The 24,738-nt window shown below is 39.2% G+C and overlaps 1 protein-coding gene across 4 annotated transcripts in view; it reads left to right on the forward strand.

Annotated features, from left to right (window-relative positions):
- Nucleotides 1-24,738, forward strand: part of LOC126293387 (F-box/LRR-repeat protein 7-like) — a 162,913-nt gene that overhangs the window by 93,624 nt on the left and 44,551 nt on the right. For all 4 annotated transcript variants that reach the window (XM_049986595.1, XM_049986596.1, XM_049986598.1 and 1 more), the window contains exons 4-5: nt 3,936-4,255; nt 16,894-17,079. In XM_049986595.1, coding sequence (XP_049842552.1) covers nt 3,936-4,255; nt 16,894-17,079 — 506 coding nt within the window. The remainder of the gene's footprint in view (nt 1-3,935; nt 4,256-16,893; nt 17,080-24,738) is intronic.

The raw sequence follows: 24,738 nt of genomic DNA on the forward strand, positions 1-24,738 counted from the left end.
GGTGATTGCTTGGTTTTTCAGTATGTCTCCTGTCAACCAGTGAGTTCTTTTAGTCAAGTTATGCCACAGATTTCTTTTTTCTTTAGTTCTGTTCAGTACCTTTTCATTAGTTATATGATCTATCCATCTGATCTCCAGCAATCTCTGTAGCACCACATTTCAACTTACTAATGCTTAAATACATTTTTCATGTCAACAAATTTCTCTTCTTAAGAAACTCTGTTCATGTAATTACCAGTCTACAGTTTATATCCTCTCTACTTAAGCTCTCATCAGCAAAACTCATCTTCTACTTTTAGTGTCTTGTTTCCTAATCTAATTCCCTTGGCATCCCCTGATTTAATTTGACTACATTCCATTGCCTTTGTTTTACTTTTTATCCTATCTTCTCTTTATAAGACACTATCCACTCAGTTCAACTACTCTTCAAAGTTCTTTGTTGCCTGAAAGAATTACAATGTCGTCAACAAGCCTCAAAATTTTTATTTCTTCTCCCTGAACTTTAATTCCTACTGCAATTTTTTTTCTGTAGTTTTCTTTACTGATTGTTCAGTGTAGAGACTGAATAACATCGGGGATAGGCTAAAACCTTGTCTCACTCTCTTCTCAATCACTGCTTCCTTTTCATGCCTCTCAATTCATAACTGCCACCTGGTGTCTGTACAAGTTGTGTACAACCTTTTGCTCCTGATATGTTAAATGTGCTACCTCCAGAACTTCAAAGAATGCATCCTTGTTAACATTGTCAAAAGCTGTCTGCAACTCTACAAAAGCTATAAGTGTAAACTTGCCTTTCCTTAATCTATCTTCTAAGGTAAGTCATAGTCAGTATTGCATTGGGCATCCCTACATTTCACTGAAATCCAAAAATATGTTCCCTGAGGTTTAGTTCTACCAGTTTTTCCATTTATCTGAAAAGAATTCGTGCTAGTGTTTTGGAACTACAACTTATGAAACTGATAGCTTGGTAATATTCAGACCTGTCAGCATTTGATTTCTTTGGAATTGGAATTATTATATTTGTCTTGAATTCTGAGGGTACTTTACCTGTCTCATATATCTTACATACTAGGTGGAATAGTTTTGTTATAGCTGGCTCTCCCTAGGATATCATTAGTTCAGAAGGATGTTGTCCATTCTAGGGACTTTGTTTCCACTTAAGTCTCAGTGCTCTGTCAAATTATTCCTGTATCCTCTGCTTTACCATAATATCAAGTTCATTTCCCTTGTGTAGAACTTTTGCATACTCCTTCCACCATTCACCTTTCCCTTTTTGCTTAGGACTGGTTTTCCATCTGACCTGTTGTTATTTGTATAGATGCATTCCTTTTCTGAAAATGTCTTTCTAACTTTCCTTCAGGTGGTATCTATCTTTCACCGGGTTTTATATACTTCTGTATCCTTGCATTTGTCTGCAAACAATTCCTGGTTAGCCATTTTGGATTTTCTGTTAATCTCATTTTTTAGATGTTTGTACTCCCCTTCAGCTGCTTCATTTGCTGGATTTTTATATTTTCTCCTTTTGTCAACTGAATTAAACATATCTTGTGATATCCATAGAGATATTTAATCATAAGCACTGAGATATGTGAAAAACTGCCTTTTGCTCAAAACGGAAAAAAGCTATTCAAACAGTACTCCTCCAGTGTTTGATAATTAGAACAATGAGTGACTTTCAGCATATTTCAAACATAATTTCAAACCTTTTCTAAACTTTTTCTTGTTTACCTGCTGAACATTACATATGTAACACATTAACTCATTTGATGCTGCTGTTCTTGTACATGGTACTTTGTTTCTTAAAATAATGGAGGTCCGTGTTGCATTGGTATCATATTACAGCTTAAAACAACTCAATAAAAACCATTAAATAAACCATAATAGACCTAAATGAACCTTTTGGATAGTAAACATTTATTCCAGTTATTACTGTTGTTACAAAAGATTCCTTCAGCATCCAGGAAATTCCACTAATATATTACCATTCTAATCCATTGAGCTTTTTCCCAGTAACTACTTTGTCTCAATGTACGAGGGGGGGGGGGGACCCAAAAGAAACCGGATTGTTGTCATCAAAAATTTATTGGTGAACCTTTTTACAAAATTACTTCAGTCACCTTCAAAATATGCTCCATTGCATGCGATGCACTTGTCAAGTCTCTTTTCCACTGTTGTAATCATGTTTGGAACTCTTAAAGTTTGATATTGTCCAGTGCCCTTTGCAAAGCTGTTTTTACCGCCTCCACATCATCACAAAGCTCCCCTTTTAGCGTTTTTTTCATTTGTGGAAATTGGAAAAAGTCGCGCGGGGCTAGGTCTGGCGAATACGGAGTGTGTGGAACGACAGACCACCTCTGAGATGCCAAATAGTGGGTCACTCGTAAGGCTGTGTGTGCTGGAGCGTTGTTGTGATGCAGAAACCAGTCACCTGATCACCAAAGTTCCGGGCGTTTCCTCCTCACATCCTCTGAGATGCCAAATAGTGGGTCACTCGTAAGGCTGTGTGTGCTGGAGCGTTGTTGTGATGCAGAAACCAGTCACCTGATCACCAAAATTCCGGGCGTTTCCTCCTCACATCCTCTCGCAGACCCCTTAAAACATCCAAGTAAAAGTGTTGGTTAAGAGTCTGGCCAGGGTTTATGAATTCCCGATGCACAATTCCACGAACATCAAAAAAGACAATGATCATCATCTTCACATTTGACCTCGCTTGCCTTGCTTTTTTTTGCTCTGGAGAGTGGGAGTCCTCCACTGGCTTGATGCTTGCTTGGTTTCTGGGTCATACCCATAACACCAACTCTCATCCCCTGTAATGACTTTGTTAAAGAAGTTTGGGTCATGTGCAATCTCTGTTTTCCAGTCCTGACACACATTCGTGCGGATGGTTTTTTGGTCCTGTGTGAGAAGGCGTGAAACAAATTTAGCAGCAACACGTCTCGTGTGCAAATCCTCACTCAAAATCGGCTGGCACGAGCTCTAACTGATTCCTGTCTCTGCTGAAATTTGGTCGATCATTTGGCGACGATCCTCGTCAATCTTTTGGTGGACCTTTTCAGTGTTCTCCTCATTTCGCGATGTTGAAGGGCGTCCAGAACGAGCTCAGTCTTCAACACACATCAAACCATGTTTAAAGCGCCGAAACCACTCAAAAACCTGTGTGCGAATCATAGCATCCTCCTGGAAAGCTTCCTGAAGCTCTTGGTGTGTCTCCATTGCAGTGTTTTTAATCAGGAAACAAAATTTCACACACACTCTTTGTTCTTTTAAAGTTGCCATAACGACTTCGCAGAGGTAACCCGCCAACAGTCAGAGAAACACAATACCACACTTGCATGTTCAGCTCTACACTGACGCCGTCTGCACAGCTGTTTCATGAAGGTTGCTACTAACACCATCTAGCGTGAGAACCCTGCACTACGTCTACGAGTGGCAGCGCCCTTGGAGTCTGGTTTATTTTGGGTCCCCCCTTGTATGTATGATTACTGGGGTGGCACACAGTCAATTAACAACAAGGAAAAAAAGAGTAGAGTGCAGTTGTTCTGAAATGTAGGCCATTCAGTGTGTTTTCTGGGATCGAAAAAGACATATGGTGGTACAAGCAGCTGTGACATTGACAATACGAATCAACTTTGGAGTGACCAGAAGGGAGGAAACCTGTTTGTAGTGAATAGCAGCGTTCTGTTAGCTGACAAGAAGTCAGTTTGGTGAGCGTGGATGATGTGGGTGCTTTCCTTTTATACATCACAATTACTGTCTTCCTTTGTGGCTGTCTATTTTGTTGCTGTGCAATTTCTGTTGCTGGAAATTGCTTAGGTGCTTCAGAAGAGACAGGAAGCACCTGTTTAAACAACCATTAATAGTGCTTCTTTTGTTTCAGTGTATCCCACTCCTTAGCTCATAAGTGTTACTATACTACAGGAACTGTGCGGTTGCAGATGGTGATGAATTTGGTCAAGCAGTGCTCCAGGATACAGATGCTGAGGGCATCTGATGAACTGCTGAAGACTGAGGCAGCTTCAGTGGCAGTATCTCGTCTACAGCACCTCCGTGTGCTGCGTCTGCAAGAGAGACGTGTGTTAAATACTCGTGTCGTGCGCCCCTTCATGCTGCGACCTTTGGCTATCGGGTGCCCCCGACTAGTAGAGATTGACTTCGGGCGTTTATCTGTCAATATGGATGATCTGAAGTACTTTATGAATGCCAAGAAGAACACCCTCAAGTCCTTACGAATAAAGTGGTCAGTGGATGGAACGAGGTGAGTGCTATTACCTCTCCTCATGTGATTGTATGTTCAATATTTTCACACTACATAATAGACATTTGGCTTATTTCATCCTTACATATGCAGAGGGACATGAGATACAAAAGGTTAAGAAGACATCTAATTATTCCTACAGTGCTTTTAAGATAGGTGTAGTTCAATAAACATATCTATGTCTTCAAACATCTTCTGTCATTCTAATAATTTCCGGGTGTGCAGCCGGATCCCGTCGACATTCTGCCACGATATTTCGGCCCAGAGACGTCCGGCCATCATCAGGTGAGTACACAACTACTGAAGAGCCCAGGTGCAGTCGCGGTATTTATACCGATTCTCTCGCACGTGCCAGAGAATCGGTATAAATACCGGGACTGCACCTGGGCTCTTCAGTAGTTGTGTACTCACCTGATGATGGCCGGACGTCTCTGGGCCGAAATATCGTGGCAGAATGTCGACGGGATCCGGCTGCATACCCGGAAATTATTAGAAGAACAAATACGCCGGGAAAATTTCAGAAGTCACATCTTCTGTCATGTTTTTTACAGAATTACTTCCTCTCTTAGCTAATAGCGCCATTGTATTTAACATTTGTGCCTTATTCAGTTCTGTGTGATTCAGCAGTACACCACAGAACTGTCTCACTCGCACATGCCACTGTCGATTGATTGTGTACACGCAGCCTGTAGAACAGGAAGTTTTTGAAACATGCTTCCCTCGGGGCTCAATTTTGGGCCCATTTCTTTTCCATTTACATCAGTAATATTCTGTCATCATTTATTTCCCTTCTACTTTTTGCTGCTCATTATTGAAACTTAGCAACTCATATGTGAGGGAAGTGTGTGTGCTACAGTGCGAGCTTGTACTGGAATGTATACTTTGGCACTACATAACTTTATTGTGAAACATTTGCCAAAAATGGCTTTCTACTGCAAGCATGCGAATGTTATGCTAAACTCATGAAAATAAATACAGTAAAACCCTGTCTTCACATTCTACATTTTCCTGCTTTTTTATGTTCATTTTTGTCGGTACCACCAGGAGTCACATTCTCTCAATTCAGTACTTTCCTCTTGTTAATGATTTTGTGTTACAAAATTTTCCACATTTTAAGTTTTCTTTGACATTATCTCAAACTTTAACATTGTTTTTCATACAGATATCTTCGAAAAGTGCATTGTATTCCTGCTCAAAGTCAACCTTGGAACAAAGCAGAACATGCAGACTATACACGAAGTTAATAATCATGTAACACAGTGTTAGAATAGTAAGCAAGATTTTCATTGTCATCATGTTGGGTCACAGCCATCTGTATTATAGGTTAACTAACAGTGTTTGGAAGAGTGAGAGAGTAATGCTGAGGCACTTCCTAAATGATGATCATGATCTGACAATAGTAGCAAGCTTCCTTCTGCCCATTGTCTTTTATTTCTACAGCTTTGATTTAATTTCAGTCATTTATACAAACAAGACACCACTTTTGAAGATGATATGAAGATGGAATCTGTTCTTTCAGACATGTCCAGTAGAACAGATGCCAGCTTCATATTGTTTTAGGCTAACTGGCTGCTGACCACCTTCAGTGGGGATGCACACAATTTGCCTGAACTCTTACGGTGAATTGTCTGCTGTGAGTAATGGGTATAATGGCAGGGGCACTACGAATGTAGAGTGAGGACTTTAACTTGAGACTGTGGTTCTGATGGGAAAACTGCCAGCAATAAATTCCTGCAGTCGCGCTATCCTCTATGCCCTCGATGGCTCAGATGGATAGAGCGTCTGCCATGTAAGCAGGAGATACCGGGTACGAGTCCCAGTTGGGGCACACATTTTCAACTGTCACTGTTGATGTATATCAACGCCCGTAAGCAGCTAATGTTATTGATTTAACTGTAAATTCACTTTCGAAGACTCTATAATGAGCTTTCACAAATTGTTGTTTCTTCAGTGTAAAATACACTAATCCGTAGTAGGCACGCAGTCTTATGTCAATAAAATTTCACGTCAGACATAAATATTCCTCCTCGAGATGCTCCATAACATTATAATTTCCATCCTCTTCCTTACCCAGGATGTCCCTGAACCGAGCGACCTTGTCGACGACAAGCTGTAGATTTTGTGTCTGTTGTTCTCCATTTATGAAAGACTCCCAACACTAGTGTTTCAACCAGTATTATGTTACAAGTTTTATTTACCATAGTTTTATAATGATTAACAGTAATAAGTATCACACTATAATGTGAATGATTTTTTTAATGTGGTTTCATGAAAGAGTACAGCAAATTGTTGTTAGAAAGAAACAAAAACAATTATTTCAATTTTTTTTAATACACAAATTTTAAATCATTATAATTTCTTATTTTGAACAATATAAAGAGAATGTCAGTGAGATAAATTTATTCATTTTTACTTGTTGTTTTTCCAGTGCTTTCCTGTATTTTGCACTTTCCAGCATCTTACACTTTTTTTTTTTTGTGTCATTCCATTGAAAAGCATAAGCAGGGGTTTAACTGTATGTCAAGAGCTGGTCCCACCACTTGGGTGTAAAAATTCAGTAAACTACAGTTCAGTTACACACTTCAGAGTCTTTTCGTCTCTGATACATTAACTATTGTCGACAAATTAAGCATTACCAGAACCACTGTGGCCTGGACTGCGATTGTTAATTGTTAAGCATATACAAAAAGACACAAAACTATATAAAATAACTCCCTGTGGAATATGCACACAAAATCAACAAATAAATGCAGTAAAGAATTTTCCATAGATAGTGTTCAGTGAGCACATGTATTTGCAGTGATGGTTGATAACACTGACACATGGGGCAACAATTTCTGAACAAAATAAACCTCAAACTTGGGGGAGAGATAGAGAGAGTGAGAGATTGAGAGAGAGAGTGAGAGATTGAGAGAGAGAGTGAGAGATTGAGAGAGAGAGTGAGAGAGAGTGTGAGAGAGAGAGAGTGTGAGAGAGAGAGTGTGAGAGAGAGAGTGTGAGAGAGAGAGTGTGAGAGAGAGTGTGTGAGAGAGAGAGTGTGAGAGAGAGAGAGAGCGTGAGAGAGAGAGAGAGCGTGAGGGAGAGAGTGTGTGAGGGAGAGAGTGTGTGCGAGAGAGAGTGTGTGCGAGAGAGAGTGTGTGCGAGAGAGAGTGTGTGCGAGAGAGAGTGTGTGCGAGAGAGAGTGTGTGCGAGAGAGAGTGTGTGCGAGAGAGAGTGTGTGCGAGAGAGAGTGTGTGCGAGAGAGAGTGTGTGCGAGAGAGAGTGTGTGCGAGAGAGAGTGTGTGCGAGAGAGAGTGTGTGCGAGAGAGAGTGTGTGCGAGAGAGAGTGTGTGCGAGAGAGAGTGTGTGCGAGAGAGAGTGTGTGCGAGAGAGAGTGTGTGCGAGAGAGAGTGTGTGCGAGAGAGAGTGTGTGCGAGAGAGAGTGTGTGCGAGAGAGAGTGTGTGCGAGAGAGAGTGTGTGCGAGAGAGAGTGTGTGCGAGAGAGAGTGTGTGCGAGAGAGAGTGTGTGCGAGAGAGAGTGTGTGCGAGAGAGAGTGTGTGCGAGAGAGAGTGTGTGCGAGAGAGAGTGTGTGCGAGAGAGAGTGTGTGCGAGAGAGAGTGTGTGCGAGAGAGAGTGTGTGCGAGAGAGAGTGTGTGCGAGAGAGAGTGTGTGCGAGAGAGAGTGAGTGTGTGTGCGAGAGAGAGTGAGTGTGTGTGCGAGAGAGAGTGAGTGTGTGTGCGAGAGAGAGTGAGTGTGTGTGCGAGAGAGAGTGAGTGTGTGTGCGAGAGAGAGTGAGTGTGTGTGCGAGAGAGAGAGAGTGTGTGTGCGAGAGAGAGAGAGTGTGTGTGTGAGAGAGAGAGAGTGTGTGTGAGAGAGAGAGAGAGTGTGAGAGTGAGAGAGAAAAGAAAACCATAAACACCATTTGTCCATGGATGCACGTCAGCATAAATGTCTATTTTACATATTGCAATTACACATTGAACTCACAAAAATGTAATTAAATTTATTAGATATTATTTAGATAAATACCAATATAAGATGACAGATGGTCGTAATATGACTGTATAATAATGGTACCAGCAGCAGCAGCAGCAGCAGCAATGACTCGTGGTCTTGGCTAGTAGTGGGGAACAGATATCAAGCAGAGGTACAAGCTTCACACTGAAACACAAACTTACTGCAAACACTGCATTCTCAGATTAAGATTTGTAAAGTTGCATAGTGGTGAACTCTCAAACTGATCAGGCTCTAACTGAACTACAGAAACCAGTTAAATGTTAAGACAGTTGTCGTGTCACAGGAGAAGCTGCCCTTGCTTCCAGTTTTGTATTACAAATTCTCCAGTACTAGCATGGACATTTTACGTGTCCAGGTTATCATCTCAGTCCTGCCTGTCAACGAGTGCCCAGCGTTTGATCGCACACCCACTCGTATTCGAAGCTAGCACGGAGCATCTCTTCCACTGTGGCTCATCAGTCCTCGTCTCGTATAGGACAGTCATTTTCAAGGACTACAGTGGGCAGCTGCTACTTGCCAAAATATAAGGTTTTTCAAAAAGGAGCGGCATATTTCTGGGATTAATCTTTTTCAACCTGTAAAGGGTAGAAATGCAACTCCCGTGTTCCTTATCAGAGAAAAATGGAAACTTTTGATCATTTCACACAGAAGACCAGGTGAAGGTGCAGTGCTGCTGTTTCCCATTTGTAGGAAAGTGGAGGCACCACGGGGGCATTCATTTTGTGTGCTGCATCTAACAACCCTACCACAACAAAGGACAAAATTTAATATTGATTGTGGTGTTGCTCATGTTGATAAATACTGCATTTTCAGGCAACAACAAAGTTATTATGTGGCAGGTGTCATTAAAGCATAGTTAATAAAGTCATTTCATGTTATAATGAATAAACTAGGCACTCATCTTTTCGTGTTTCCCACCCTGGTCTCATTGTAAAATCATGGCTCAATTGTCAAAAACCTATGTGGTGATGATTCCAAGCTCGGATGCAAATAGGCCTAGGTTTTATTATACGATATTCAAAAGTTTTGTAGATGTGTTTCACAAACCATTCTTGAAGATTAAACCTTTGAAAGTTAGCACAATGGTGATGTAAAAAAAGTAATCAGCACTCCAAATTTAAGTTACACTTTCTTTTTATTGCTTTTGTTGCAATATCATGTAACACACAAAACATCACTTCACAATACAAAACATACTTGAAAACATCTTCCTCACTGTTAAAGTTCACATTTTATAAGCTGTCTACAATATGCATCTTTCCAACATGACGTACAAGACTTCACTTTTTAAGGTCCGACTCTCTAACTAATTCTCTAACTAATTACCACTTACATGCCCAAAAATCTGAGTTACAAATATGTCAAAGATCATAGTGACAGACGAAAGAATAATATCATTGCAATAGAAACATTGATGTAGCTAAGTACCTCTACATTAATGAAATCAAATCTGAATGTTGTCTCAGAAATGTGTCAACTACTTTACTGAAACAAAGTAAAATATTTCTGGTATCGAGAGGTTAAGTTGAGGTGCCATAATGGCTACATAATTCAAGTACCATTACATGCAGTTAACAAAATTAGAGTCCATTTCTAATGTTTCTGACGACTAAGAGTGAGTGAAGTGTATGTGAAAACTCCCCACTTCTCTTACATGAGTCGACTTACTTGGGAATGCGCAGCCGATCTTCTTCTCTGGACAACTGGCTTCTGAAATCTCTATAAACTTCTTGTCTGAAGAATGATGCTAGTTACAGGAACCTTAAAGGCTCTCTCTCTACTTGTGAAATAATTAGGTACTCAAAGAATACTTTTAGTTTGCTATTGCTGTATATTTCGACTTTCGTAAAGAACACATTGTCATTTCTCACATAAATATTTGACTTCTTGTAAGTCACCTGTGACACCTCACATTAGACACAATTAAGACACATTTACTACAGAGTTGGTTTACCAACCATAGAAATCATAAACAAATATTGCTTCTAGCAAGTCTGTGTTAAAAGTTATTAAAAATCTTTTTCCACTCAATTGTTCTTTCATCACTAACAATAGTCACAGTTGCAAAACAGCACAGAATAACACAGAAGTTCCTCGGTGCTGCTGTGTGCTTTCACTAGGCTTCTGTGTACCGACCAACAAGTACTTTCCAGTGCCGTTCGACCGCCGTGTCTACAGTCTTCTCATGATAAACTTCTGACCTGTACACACAGACAGGTGACGTGCAGGAGGTAGTTTTCCTTACTCCCCACTCACATTTAAAGTACCGTGTGTTCTAGGCGGTGGAAGGCCAAGTGGTTCTGGAATTTACGCAAAAATTCTCGAAGTACTACATATCGCCCCTCTCAGATTGAACACGTGGTATTTTATTCAATCTTTATGTACATTAACATCACACGCAATAACAATAACAATTCACATTTCAACAGTATACATTTTTTTCTTTTAATAATCATGAGGACTACAAACTTTTCTCCCTTCCCCCCCCCCCCCTTTTTCTGTATTTCCAATTGTAAACTCCAGGTGTTCATGACACATGAGTAACCTACTTTCTGTTCTTACCTTACGTACTACCTTTCCTAAGTATGTACTAATTGTTGTATTTCTGTGTAGTTTGGAGGAACTCTGGGGAAAATAAGTGTTCTTTTGATACTCATAAACTTCAATTAAATGTAATAATGCTAGTTGTGCATAGAATTCAAACTTACCAGAACAATCCCTATAAAATGTGACTTCTGTCACAATACTGTCCCTTTCTCCTATGATCAGTACCTATACCTTGCATGTGGGTTGACAGCACTTCCTCTTTCCGTTCTGGTAGGTATACCCCTTTATAAAACATTCCTATTTTTTAGGCCACAGGTCGTCCTATCTCCATATAGGTGCACCTGCCCTGTATACTTACAAAATGTATGCTTACAAAATCCTTTCTGAGTAGGCCTCATGGTTCATTACCTTCGTATACATTTTTATGTATACTATAATTAAGTATTTTCTGGTAAAGCTACAAATCTATTTTACACTTCACATTCACTTTTATAATACATCATTTAATCCCTGGAGTCCTCCTCTACCTCTCAACTCCTTGGGCAACTTAACTTTTTTTGGATGTATCAGTTATCAAACGGGCGGATGGGACCTTAGGCCACAAGGTCTACAGGAGAGGTACACATACTGATCACTACCTCCATAAGAACTCAAACCACCACCCTAGGCAAAAGAGGGGTATCATAAAGACACTATTGGATAGGGCCAATAATATTTGTGAACCAGGCTAATTACAAGAAGAACTAAATCATTTACGAATGGCTTTTGTGAAAAATGGTTATACGGAAAACGAGATTAACCCAGCACTTCACCCAAGTAGAAAAATGCCTAAAAATAGGAGACAGCAACAACCATCAGCTGGAAAAATATTTCTGCCCTTCACCCATAACATCATTGGAAAAGTATTAGCCAAGTTTCAGGTGGAGACTATTTCCAGACCTACTAAGAAAATTAGTGAGTGCCTAAGATCAACAAAAGATGCTCGTCACCCCCTAGCCACCCCAGGGGTATATAAAATTCTGTGTAGTTGTGGCAGGGTTTACATAGGAACTACTAAAAGAAGCATCAATACACGTTTGACGGAGCACAAAAGAAACTGTCGCTTGGGACATATCGACAAATTGGCAGTAGCTGAACATGTTTTTAAGGATGGAGATCACAAAATAAAATTCGGTGAGACAAGCGTGCTAGTGAGGACGTTGCATTATTATACACGTATGTATAGAGAGGCAATTGAAATCCACAAACATCAATACAATTTTAATAGTAAAGAAGGAGGATTAAAATTGGACAAAATATGGCGGTCGATGTTGCATCAATCGCGTGACAATCGATTGCCTGCAATCGAGAGAACAGACGATAGCCAGAGATAGCTACATATCGACGCCACATGACGTGCGGTGGTGCCCTCTACAATCTCCATATAAGCGGTGACCCCAGCTCCTAGCAGCCAGTCGTCGACTCACCTCGGAAGATGTTCTCCGTAGTTGAGAACGAAACGTCAGGGAGAAGAAGTTCTACAGATCGACCAAGGCAATTTAGCCCAAAAGTGTTTACTGATGAAGACGCCGGCCATGAAAGCCTACATGTGATGATTCTCATAAACCACGCTTTTATCTACAATACCCAACCCTCCCATCTACATCACATCTTATAAAAGGTATAAAATATTCTGTACAAAATAGAAAATTATACACTACAGTCTAACAGTCATTCAGCACATTATATTGTATTTTCCACAAACATAATATTCTTATTCTGTTTATTTCATGTCCAGAGATCACTTTCTTATGTATCTTATGATTCTCCTAAGTTATAGTCATGTCCAGTTTTCTAGGTAATAAGATTGTAGGATAGTTGAAGATTTTAGGAATAGATGACAATAGTTTAAGATCTGAAGGGAATTCGGTGTGGGAAAACTATTTTGGAAGAAACAACGAAAACAACTCTGGATCTGACAGTTGTCACTCCTCCCATCAACTCTGAATGATAGCTTTCCTGAGGGACATATGACTCTGCCCGGGTCCCATCAATCTGACATTAACTTTTCTTGTGCACTGGCAGACCAGTATTTCTCTTTAAACTTCTTTTGATAGTCTCCCCACTGCAAATCAGTCACCACTCCACTAGTCAACACAACATTTGGTGAAGTTCCTCGTTTTTCTACTTGTTCCTGGAAATGTTTGACTTCTTTCCAGAGTTCGTCTATACCCTTTAAGGTACCAGTAATTTCGGGAGAAGCCATAGGCGATGCATTCCTGAATGTTATTCTCTCAGTGAGTTTCCAATCTATAATTCACTATCCTTATCAATGCTTTCTTTCGAAGTATGCCATCCCTGCTTTACTGCATTAAATTTAGCATTGCATACATTTTCAAATTATGCTAACTTTTCATTGGTATCTGATCTCAATATCAAATTCTAAATTTTTAGCTAAATCTTGTAATTGATCATTCTCTTTCTGACTAAAGTCAGTGAACAGTTGATTTACACGAATGTCCAAGGAATTGGTTAATTCTTTCTTTAGTCTAATTTCAAATCCTCTACTTTACTATTCAAGGTGTCTAATTCGTCTTTAAAACATCCACGTCTTCGCATAGATTACTAAATTCTTTGCTCTGTGCATTGACTTTGGCATTCATCAAATTTATTTGAGAGTCTACTGAGCCAAGTTCTTGACTTAAAGCTTCACTCTAGGCATCTATTTTTTCACTTAAAGTCGCACTTAGTTGCTTTCCCAAAGTAGCATTTTGAGCTTTGATTAAATTTACTATCTAAGACCAGTGTGGCCCTTCTTTACTAATTTTCATAGCCATGACTGGTTCTCAAGCTTCCCCAGCTTGCTGTTCCTGATCCATAATTTACAAGCTTTAGACCTTGTGAGCATCTAAAAATTAATTTTCATTATAATAACTACACTCATAAAGTTCATTCAACAGTTTATATCACGTTGTATTAAAACAATAAAGTTCTGTTTTACACTCACTCGGCATATAATTTGGGCTGCGTGGATGAGTGGTCATGTAAGTGATCCTCGGTGAACACCAACTGGTGCCATGGTGTCGTTTGTTGGTTTCCACATCAGCGTCCCCTCGATGTGTGTGAGAGCTATCCAATCCCTGCACCAGATCTTCTTAGTCAAACTGATCTCGGTGTATTTCTTTTTAGAGAAACACACTGGAACTTCACAATTTCTCAACTCAAATTTTTTTTCTCTTTTGAATACTCAAGCATGTCCCAGAGTCTCAGAGCAAATCCTTTATCAGGTTTGGTTTAGTTGCTGTGGCAACATACAACATCCACTTTTCTCGTTTTTTGGTCTTAAAATTACTGTTTTTTGTGTTCTTTTTCACTGGTCACCATGTTCTAACATTTTGTGACAACTTTTTTAATAGGCCGCCTTTTCCAAAACTGTGCTCTTTCAGCAACACCATCAATATATTTGGACTCCATGCGCAAGAACACATTCACACTTTCAATATAAACATTAGACTTCCTATAAGTCCCCCATGCTGTCTTAAATTAGACACAATTAAGACACATTTACTACAGAGATGGTTTAACAACCACAGAAATCGTAAACATGTCTTGGCTCTAGCAAGTCTGTGTTAAAAGTTACTAAATATCTTTTTCCACTCAATTGTTCTTTCATCACTAACAACAGTCACAGTTATGAAACAGCACAGAATAACACAGAAGCTCCTCAGTGTTGCCGTGTGCTTTCATTATGACTTCTGTGTACGACTGACAAGTACTTGCCGGTGCCGTTCAATCACAGTGTCTACAGTCTTCTCACGATAAACTTCAGACCGGCACACACAGACAGGTGACAGATAGTAGATGGGGTTCCTTTCTCCCCACTCACATCTAAAATATCATGTGTTTGAGTCGGCAGAAGGCCGCAAGTTTCTGGAATTTATGCTAAAATTCTCGAAGCACTACACATTGTTTGTGTGCAACATGTATTTTGATCACATTTTGACAGAGCTGCCTGCTGGTAAACAAATGTACGAGTGCCATCGAAAATCACAGAAAATGGGTGCATGTGCAAATGGAAAAGTGTGGGTCATCCTTGCACACAGAGTGAAGAAGTCAAAGGTATCTGTGCAACTTACAAAAGGCACCCTAGGAAATCCGTGACATGAGCAAGCAATAGACTTAAGAGCGGTCAACTAGATATATGGTGAGTTAGGGAACTGTCTGCATCAGAAATTGTATACACTGGAATTGTTGCAAGCATTCCATTCTGATGACCACACCAAAAGATATGAATTTTGCACTGGAATTCTAGAGGAAATGGAAGAGGACATTTTTTTTCTGAACAATTATATTTTTCGTATGAATCCACTTTTCGTCTTTCTGGTACAGTTGATTGGCATAATGCTAGATTTAGGTTTTGGGAGAGCAAAAATCCTATGGTAGTAGTTCAGCACAAATGAGACTCGCCAAAAGTGAAAGTCTTCTGTTCAGTTGCCATAAACAAAGTTTATGAAGCATTTTATCACCCCCCCCCCTCTCAATTTTTAAAATTGAACACTGTTGTAGGAATCTTGTATCCAGATATGATAGAAAACTGGCTGTTTCCTCAACTTAAAAGTGATTCATGTAAAGTCGTCCTGCCATAAGGTGGCACGTGCTTCTTCTAGAACCGTGTTCGATGTCACCTAATAGCACCACTCTATGATGCTATTTTAAGGATGAGGAGTGGATGATCAGTTTATCAGCAGCCTTCTTGGGCCACCAGACCTTATGGCCCTGCGATTTCTATGCATTGGTCTACACAAGACAGTTTTATCGCCCTACATATGCCTACTACTCTCTAAGGTGCGAAATTGTTGAAGGTGTGAATTCAATAGAGACCAGCTCGTTGGTCTGTGGGCAGAAATGAGTCTTCATTTTGATGTAACAAATGGTGCTTACATTGAATGAGTGAATAACTGTTGGAACATTGAAATCTAAACCTTTTCTTGTCTCAGGATCATTGAAATTGTGCTTGTGCAGTTTGTAGTTTGTGAGAAATAACTTTTTGAAATCTGCTCCTTTTTGAATAACTAAGTATGTGTTTCTTCAGTTGAAACTTTTGAGGTCAAAGAGCCTACCAATCATAGATTTTCCGCTGAAGATACCTCCCACAGTTGGAAACGAAATCTCAAACAATAGTTTTACATGTCGAGGACAGCCTTTCGGCATTGAAGTTTCGACTTGGGTACATCTACATCTACATCTACATCTACATCCGTACTCCATAAGCCACCTGACGGTGTGTGGCGGAGGGTACTTGGAGTACCTCTATTGGTTCTCCCTTCTAAACACCGGCTTTGAAAACCTGTGTTGTATAGTCTGTATGTATTGTTAAGAGATTTTATACAAAAAATTTTATTTTGGCAGTATATTCTCATGACCGTTTGCCTATATACATCAAGAATAATTTAAGTTGTTACTGAGTTGCAGCCGGCCAGAGTGGCCGAGTGTTTCAAGGCGCTTCAGTCTGGAACCGTGCAACTGCTACGATCGCAGGTTCGAAGCCTGCCTCAGGCATGGATGTGTGTGATGTCCTTAGGTTAGTTAGGTTTAAGTAGTTCTACGTTCTAGGGGACTGATGACCTTAGAAGTTAAGTCCCATAGTGCTCAGAGCCATTTTGAACTGAGTTGCAGGAGCAGTCAACAGATGGCAGCACAAACTTGTTAGGTGTTGCATATATGTTATAAATATTGAATGCTTAGTTTGTAAAGTCAAAAAAGTAATATTTATGTTGACACCTTAGGAGCATTAAAAACTGTCCACTGAAAAAACTATTTTGTACCTATTGCTAATACCTAGTGCCCTGACACTCATCATTGTGTCTAATGTAAATCAATACAATTTGTCACTCACAGGTATACTTTCAATGCAAATTTATGTTGTGATAATATTAATGATGTCATATTTGAGTGGCAAGTGATGTAAATGTGACAGTTGAACATTGAAATGTTAAAATATAGGATAAGAACCATTAATTTGGAGTTGGAATATAGGGTACACTGTTTGTTTGGTCTTCTGAAATGTGACAGAAGATGAATAATTCTCACGAGCCCCATTTCTGTTGTTACACAGGAGCCTCTTATCGTTGCTGCCAGTATACGTTGACAGCTTGGAATGTCTGGAACTTTACGAGTACGACTTAGCCCGCGACTTAGCCAGAGAGGCGTTCACTACTGTCGGAAGCTTAAGGAACTTGCAGGAACTCTGGATGTCCGTCCCTGATCAAGTACCACCCGGAACAGCTGCTCTGGCTTTTACGTAAGTCGTGTGTCAAACACGTAGAGTTCTTACGAATGTATGCAGTATTGTGTTGGAGATGCAGTTTAAAGAGGTGGTGAGAGAAGCAGAGAAGGAAAATGGCTACTGTATTTACTCGAATCTAAGCTGCATTAGCATCTAAGCTGCACCTGCAAAATGACTCTAAATAGAGGAAAAAAAATTTCTCGAATCTAAGCCGCACGTGAAGTTTGAGACTTGAAATTCAAGGGGAGAGAAAAGTTTTAGGCCGCACCTCCAAATCAAAACAAAGTTGATCCATTATAATATGAGACATAATTTAGGTTGAATGAATGACGATACGGCTAGAGTAGTTTGGTTTGAGTCATAAGCTTAGCAGTTAAGCTTTACCAGGTAGCGATTGCTATGCGTCAGGTGCTCCGTCCGTATTTATACGGGTACCCTTCCTTTTTCACGTGCTTTGTTGGTCTGAATTGATTGCTTATTTTTCTTTGATCTGATAGGTGCCGTTCTCTTTGTTATAGGTGTTTATGTCACTCTAAGCTGAAAATGCATTACTGTATTGTGCCATGCATTGTTTGTCTCTTTCTGATAATGAGTGTTTACGGCCTGTCACCGCTCGCCGCACGGCTTGCTTTTGTGCACGGTATCGCCGCTTACAATTAAAAAAAAAAGAGGAATCGTCTCACTAGCGAAACAATGGCAAGATACTGCTATTTGTTGTTACTTACACTGCTACTTTCTTTGATAATGATCAACAAGAACCAAATAATAGACTGCGTGTGATAGAAGATGTTCTGAACGAGAGTTTAGTGAAAATTGTTCTCCGTTTCAAAATTTTGCAGGTGCCTCTTTTAGTACATTACATTCTGCACAGAAATTAGTCATCTTAGATTTAAAAATCTAGTCAGTTGTTGTGCTTCATTTCTGACTGTATCTCTATTAGGCAAAAGAATAATACGAATATAAACATGACATGATATTTGTATTCTTCCGCGTTTGCTGTTGTCTCACTCTAGTTTCGAAGTTTATTAGGCAGACAGGATTTAAATGAGATAGCTTCAAACATGAAAGAATACATGGCAAAATGTTTATATTCGTATTATTCTTATGGTAAAGATAATACTGCATGTGATTCACAATTCATAAAAGTTCCTATTAGCAACCATCTCTTCTTACAGGTAGGAAAAAATTCAGAATGTAGACTTTCCCATATTGACAAACATCCCAAATGGTCTTGCCAGTCGGATTTTTGTAGTACATTGAAATGCTGCTACATTCGAAGATGAACAATACCGAAATTTGTATTTACTTTGTTGGATAATGTATGAAAATGCAGTGGTCGAAACTCAGGTCGGAGGAAAAAGATCGTCTTCCACCTTTTTTTTTGCTGATGCAGAGGTTTTGCCGCCAGTGTTTATCTTTGTGCCTACAAAGCATGCCTGTGTAGCGCTACATATATACGACGGCAGAAGTTAGTTGTGGCGGCACATACCAACATTTTTAGGAAGTTCTGCTTACTTTGAACTTCTAAGCCACAGGCGTTTTTTTTGGATTACAAAAACCGGTAAAGAAGTGCGGCTTGGATTTGAGTAAATAGGGTACGCAGGTGCTCTGGACGGATAAGAAGCATGTATGAGGCTGGAGTGAGAATATTGGAGGGAGGGGCCAGGGGACTTACAGGAACAAAGAATATATTGCAAGAACAGTCCCCACCTGCAAAACTGAGGAAAGTGGATGTTGGTAGGAAGAATCCAGGTGGCACGAACATCTTTTTTTAAAAAAAAAAAAAAAAAAAAAACTCAGAGTGGCCCACCGAGTAGGTAACTACTGTATTTACCTGATTATAAGATGAGGTTTCTTCCCAAATTTGCCATTCAAGACATACAAGATTGTGTTATATTCACAGATTAAACTGCTGCTGCTGAGATTAACATTTTAACCAATTACTGGCCATTGTCCCTTTTTTGGGACACGTGTATTTTACTTATTTCTACGTAAGCAATAGAGCTTTTAGCCTTTATTGTTGCACCTGTAGATTCAACTAACTGCTATAATGCCTGTAATTGTAAAATAAATAACTTTTTTCTAAGTACTTCACGTCAGGAAAATTATGAACTTGCCGATTTTTTTGTTCTCACACTTGGCAGCACTGTATGTCTGCTGGTAGTTCCTGGACAACAATGAGCTGTGATTTAGTTGTCTGGGAGTGTTTCTTATGAACATATGGATGTACGTGTAGGATTAAGTATACTTCAGATTTTTTCAAGTAAGTGCAATATCGATAAATTTTATGTGTCCCAGTAATGGGGCAATGGCATGTTACACTATCATTTATTGTTGATGTGCCCTATTCTTGTATATACATATTATACAGAGAAGAACTGCATTTTACATTCTTTATATCTGCTTCTTTTCATATTCTATTCGAATTTTATGATTCCAACAGGATAAAAACATGCTGCGTGGGCTTACACTTGAAGAAATTCTAGCGGAACTAGAGAACCATCAAGAGAGTGCCAATGAAGATGATGACGTAGAATTAGCGATTATTCGACCGGATGCAGATTTAATAACAGATTAAGAAGATGTTGTGGAAAATGTACTGAACAATGAGTCTGTTGTACAAGATGTAGCTGGTACTTTAGAGCTCATAAACGGCCGAGATGAAGCTCATGCTAAAGTTGTACCACCTGAAGCCAAAGAAGGAAAGCATTAAGAGATGGAGCAGAAAGTATTACGTTATCTCCAAAAAAAACACTAGTGAACCAGGGAAGAGCAACGAACATTATGTTGCGGAATGTCTAGCAAATAAGACAGTGCCACAGGTGTTAGAGGACTTTTTCCTGAGGAACTAATGGATACTATTATTGAACAAAGCAAAATCCATGCTTGCCAACATAACAAAATAAATTTTCTACTATCCAAAGAAGAACTAAAATAATTTATTGGCATACTACTTCTGAGTGGTCATCATAAGCTTCCCCATGAGAGTATGTACTGGGAACAGGCTCCTGACGTCGGTGTTCCTTTAGTCTTCAACTCCATGTCAAGAAATAGGTTTTGGGAAATAAAGAAGTTCATTCATCTCAATGACAACTCAAAAATAGACAGAAACGACAAGGTATACAAACTGAGGTTGTACTTTGAAATGCTGAAAAAGGAATTTGGTAAATTTGGTGTATTTCACTCAGAACTCTCAATTGAAATGATGGTACGTTATTATGGCAAACATTCAGCTAACATGCTTCTGAGGGGAAAACCTATCAAATTTGGATATAAAATTTGGTGTCTTACATGTTCCAATGGCTTGTTTTATAATTTTTCGCCATACTGTGGCAAGACTGACAACAAACAGGAGCCTGTAGGTGCAAGGGTAATAAATGAACTAACTAGCATGATTCCAGAATCAGAGTACCCGAATTATATGCTACTCTTTGACAACTTTTTCACCAGTGTTGACACACTGATCACACACATAAAGAGTAAAATGAAAACTACAGGAACAATAAGAGAGATCCGAACTCGTGCATGGCCTTTGATTGACTTGAAAAGAATGGCGAAAGAAAAGGAATGAGGATTCTATGACTACATGTTTGACAAAGAGAACAAAGTTCCGGTTGTGAAATGGAGTGACAACAGACCAGTAAGTGTAGCGGCAAATTACAGTACTATTACTCCTCTGAGTTCTACTAAAAGATACTCATGGGCAAAGAAAAAGGAAATATGTTACAATGCCACATCTCATTGGAAGACAATGCCCATATGGGTGGTGTAGATCTACTGGACAAGCAGATATCACCTTATAGGATGAGGATAAGTCAAAGGAATGGTGGTGGCCATTATTCACACAGATGATAGATACCTGCATAGTAAACACATGGCGTGCATACCAAATTGCTAACTCTAATGAGAAGCTCTCATTTTTGGATGTCCGACGGAGAATAGTGATGTTTTACCTATCAAAGAAAACAGGATCAGTACCAAAATGCAGACAACCACAAGGAAGTAAATTCATGTGAGGATGGGTGAGCACAGATGTCCAACTAGATCAAGGAAATCATTTCATTGTGCCAAGTAAAACACAGAAGAGATGTGCTTACTGCAAGAAAAAAAACAAAAAAAATTTGTGATAGGTGCAATGTTGGTGTACGCGATAAGTGTTTTGCTTTATTTCATACTGAATAGACATTCAATAATATTAAAACATTCTTTATTTATTGTTTGTGTTGCTTTTTACAATATTATGCATGGAGAATAAGGTTGTGAATTTGGATAGCACATTTGACCAATGTCCCAAAAACGGGATGGTCTGTAGTTTTTGTTCTAATAAACTGAAAATTTTCAAAAAAACTTTTTATTCAATTAATCACTCAATGTAACGCATTTATGTATAAAGTTTGCAAAAAAATGATCCGATAGAGTTTTGGCCAGTAATGGGTTAACATTGTTTAACAGAGTACATAGGAGGCATCTTACATTTACAGATGAAGCTTTGCCAGCAGAGGTCATGTGCAGTTTTATTTTGAAGAATTCAGAGGAGCAGGGCCGGGCAAATGATATTTGCGGCGAAAGAGTCTTGAGACTTCCCGATAGAAACATTAATACTAATTTTTAAGTAAACGTAATATTCAGAAGTGGAAATGTTGTCATTCAAAAAACATTGCTCGATTCTGAACGCAGACCAATATTTTATTTGATTGTCAGAAACTGAAATGATTTATTAAGTGCATTGAAAGTGAGAAATTCGATTGCTGTTCATTTATTAGAAGGATGGGTAAAAACATTACCACCTTTTAATCAGCTTTAGAACGTGGTGACAAAGAGTATAATTAATCGAGAATTAGATTTATAATTAACAAAATAATCATATTACATTGACTGTAATTGTTATCACAAGAATAAATTACAGCGGCAAGACTCATCAGGAGATACTGCTGACAGACATCAATAGGTCGTGGGATGAGCAATAGTTTAAGAATTGGACCGAATCATAATTGAAATCTATATTTATGTATCGGTTGTGGTTATCATTGTTGTTACATCTGACTTGCACTCTGGGAGATGTTGTAGTCCGTGTTTCGTAGTAACTCGAGCAGAGTTCTACATGATGCTTAGTGGGGGAACAGCTTGATGGAGAACTAGGATGAGTGTGGGGAGTGTAGTAGTGAGCACGGGGGAAATTATGTTGTGTTGCCAACCATGGTAATCTGTACCATGTACTCTGTCATTTTATGTACATCTGGCATGTTTAAACTGCAGTTTGCCTGAATCCTTTTGTATTCGGAATTGAATTGACTTTAAAACTGGACAAACACACAACAGTAGTATTCATTTCTGCAGCAGACAGTAAGTCTGTGTAGGGGCCAGTGGCGTAGTTGTGTGTTTCACACTGTAGGGTTATCGATGCTCACTGTCATGTATGAAGGGCATGAAAGGATATGTGTCAGCTGTCTGTTCTTTGTAGCTAATGAAAGAGTGGTAAAGAGATGGTGTGTCTGTAAGTGAGAGACAATGCAAAATCCCCACATCTGTACAAAGCAAAATCCTACATGTATTTGGATGAAAACAGCTGTATTCTGAGATGCCCCGGTAATCACATCAGAAATTGCAACATATTTGGAGGAAACAGTGAAATATTTGTGAGAATGTAGATATAAATGTTGCGCTTGCGTTATTAGCATGGTGATGATTAAAAGTACTGATACTGCAGATGGCAGATTAGTAAGTGAAAAATGTAGAAAAGAAAACAGACCGCTAGTTAATGGAAACCATTTCTTTTAGTTTATTTCTCCTTGCATTATCAAGATGTAGTCAATCAATAAATGGCATAATTTAACTAAACAAACACTGTTGTTAGCTTTGTCTCACAATTTATTATTAATGTTATTGCACGACCTAGATTTTAGAGTACAGTACTGATTCCCAAAGATGATAATACATCGATAAACGTGATTATGCCGCAAAGATAATCTCAACTACCTGGGTATCAATCCAGCTTAATGTACACTTGCATCAATGACCATTTTTTTAACAAATTACATCCATTATTACACATTCACCAATTATACTAAAATGACTGGACTAAAGTCGTGCAACAGCTAAGACATTTTTAACTACGATGGACTGAGGCTCAAAGTTTTCCTTCCATCCTGGGGTTGTTATCTCATATAAAAGTGGTGAATAGTTGAGATTATGACCCCAGGATAGAAGCAATACTTTGGGCCCCAGTCCATCGTAGTTAAAAATGTCTTAGCTGTTGCACGACTTTAGTCCAGTCATTGTAGTATAATTGGTGAATGTGTAATAGTGGATGTAATTTGTTAAAAAAAAAGGTCATTGATGTAAGTGTACACTAAGCTATGGATCGATACCCAGGAGATTGATATTACCTTTGCCTCGTCATCACGTTTATCGATGTATTATCTTTGAGGATCAGTAATGTACTTGAAAATGGGCTTATAGCCCAAAACCTAGGTTGTGCAATAATATTAATAATAAATTGTGAAACAAGGCTAGAAACAGTGTCTGTTTAGTTAATTTACAATGTTTCAATAAGAACTCACAGTTAATTCAATTAAAATGGCATAAATTTAGAACAGGTATAATATTAACTTTTTAGGCAGATACATCTCACCCTCACATAAATATAGTATGGTGGGCAATTTGTTACTACATACATGTACTAAGCCAGCAGGAGTTAGGTCTCTCAGCCATCATGGTTACTCAAGTTTGGTGGCTTCAAATGGACCAACCAACCAAAGATCTGGCAGTCCTAATGTAAATGTTATAAAGTAAAGGAGGCCACTCACCTCACCAGAGAGCAGAAGTGTAGAGTTTTCAGAAGAAACACTTTGGCGAGCTAGAGAAAACAAACAGTACCTCAATCAGTTCTCCCTTCTATTCCAGTCTCGTATTGTTTGTGGAAAGTAGGGTTGTCGGTATGCCTCTGTGTGGGCTCTAATCTCTCTGATTTTATCCTCATGTTCTCGAAACTTCAACAAAAGCCCGTACCGAGCTACTGAGCGTCTCTCGTGCAGAGTCTTCCACTGGAGTTTATCTATCATCTCCGTAATGCTTTCGTGATTACTAAATGATCCTGTAATGAAGCACACTGCTCTCCATTGGATCTTCTCTATCTCTTCTATCAACCCTATCTTGTACGGATCCCACACTGCTGAGCAGTGTTCAAACAGTGGGCGAACAAGCGTACTCTAACCTCCTTCCTTTGTTTTCGGACTGCATTTCCTTAGGATTCTTCCAATGAATCTCAGTCTGGCATCTGATTTACCGACGATCAACTTTATATGATCATTACATTTTAAATCACTCTTACTGCGTACTGCCAGATAATTTATGGAATTCACTGCTTCCAGTTGCTGACCTGCTATTTTGTAGCTAAATGATAAGGGATCTTTCTTTCTGTGTATTCGCAGCACATTACACTTGTCTACTTTGAGATTCAATTGCCATTCCCTGCACCTTGCGTCAATTCACCCTCCTGCATTTCAGTACAATTTTCCATTGTTACAACCTCTTGATATATCACAGCAACATCTGCAAAAAGCCTCAGTGAACTTCCGATGTCATCCACAAGGTCATTTATGTATATTGTGAAAAGCAACGGTCCTACGACACTCTTACTTCGGAAGACTTCTATCCATTGAGAATGATATGCTG

The sequence above is a fragment of the Schistocerca gregaria genome, chromosome 10 (genome assembly GCF_023897955.1).
Source record: "Schistocerca gregaria isolate iqSchGreg1 chromosome 10, iqSchGreg1.2, whole genome shotgun sequence".
NCBI classification, from domain to species: Eukaryota; Metazoa; Arthropoda; class Insecta; order Orthoptera; family Acrididae; genus Schistocerca; species Schistocerca gregaria.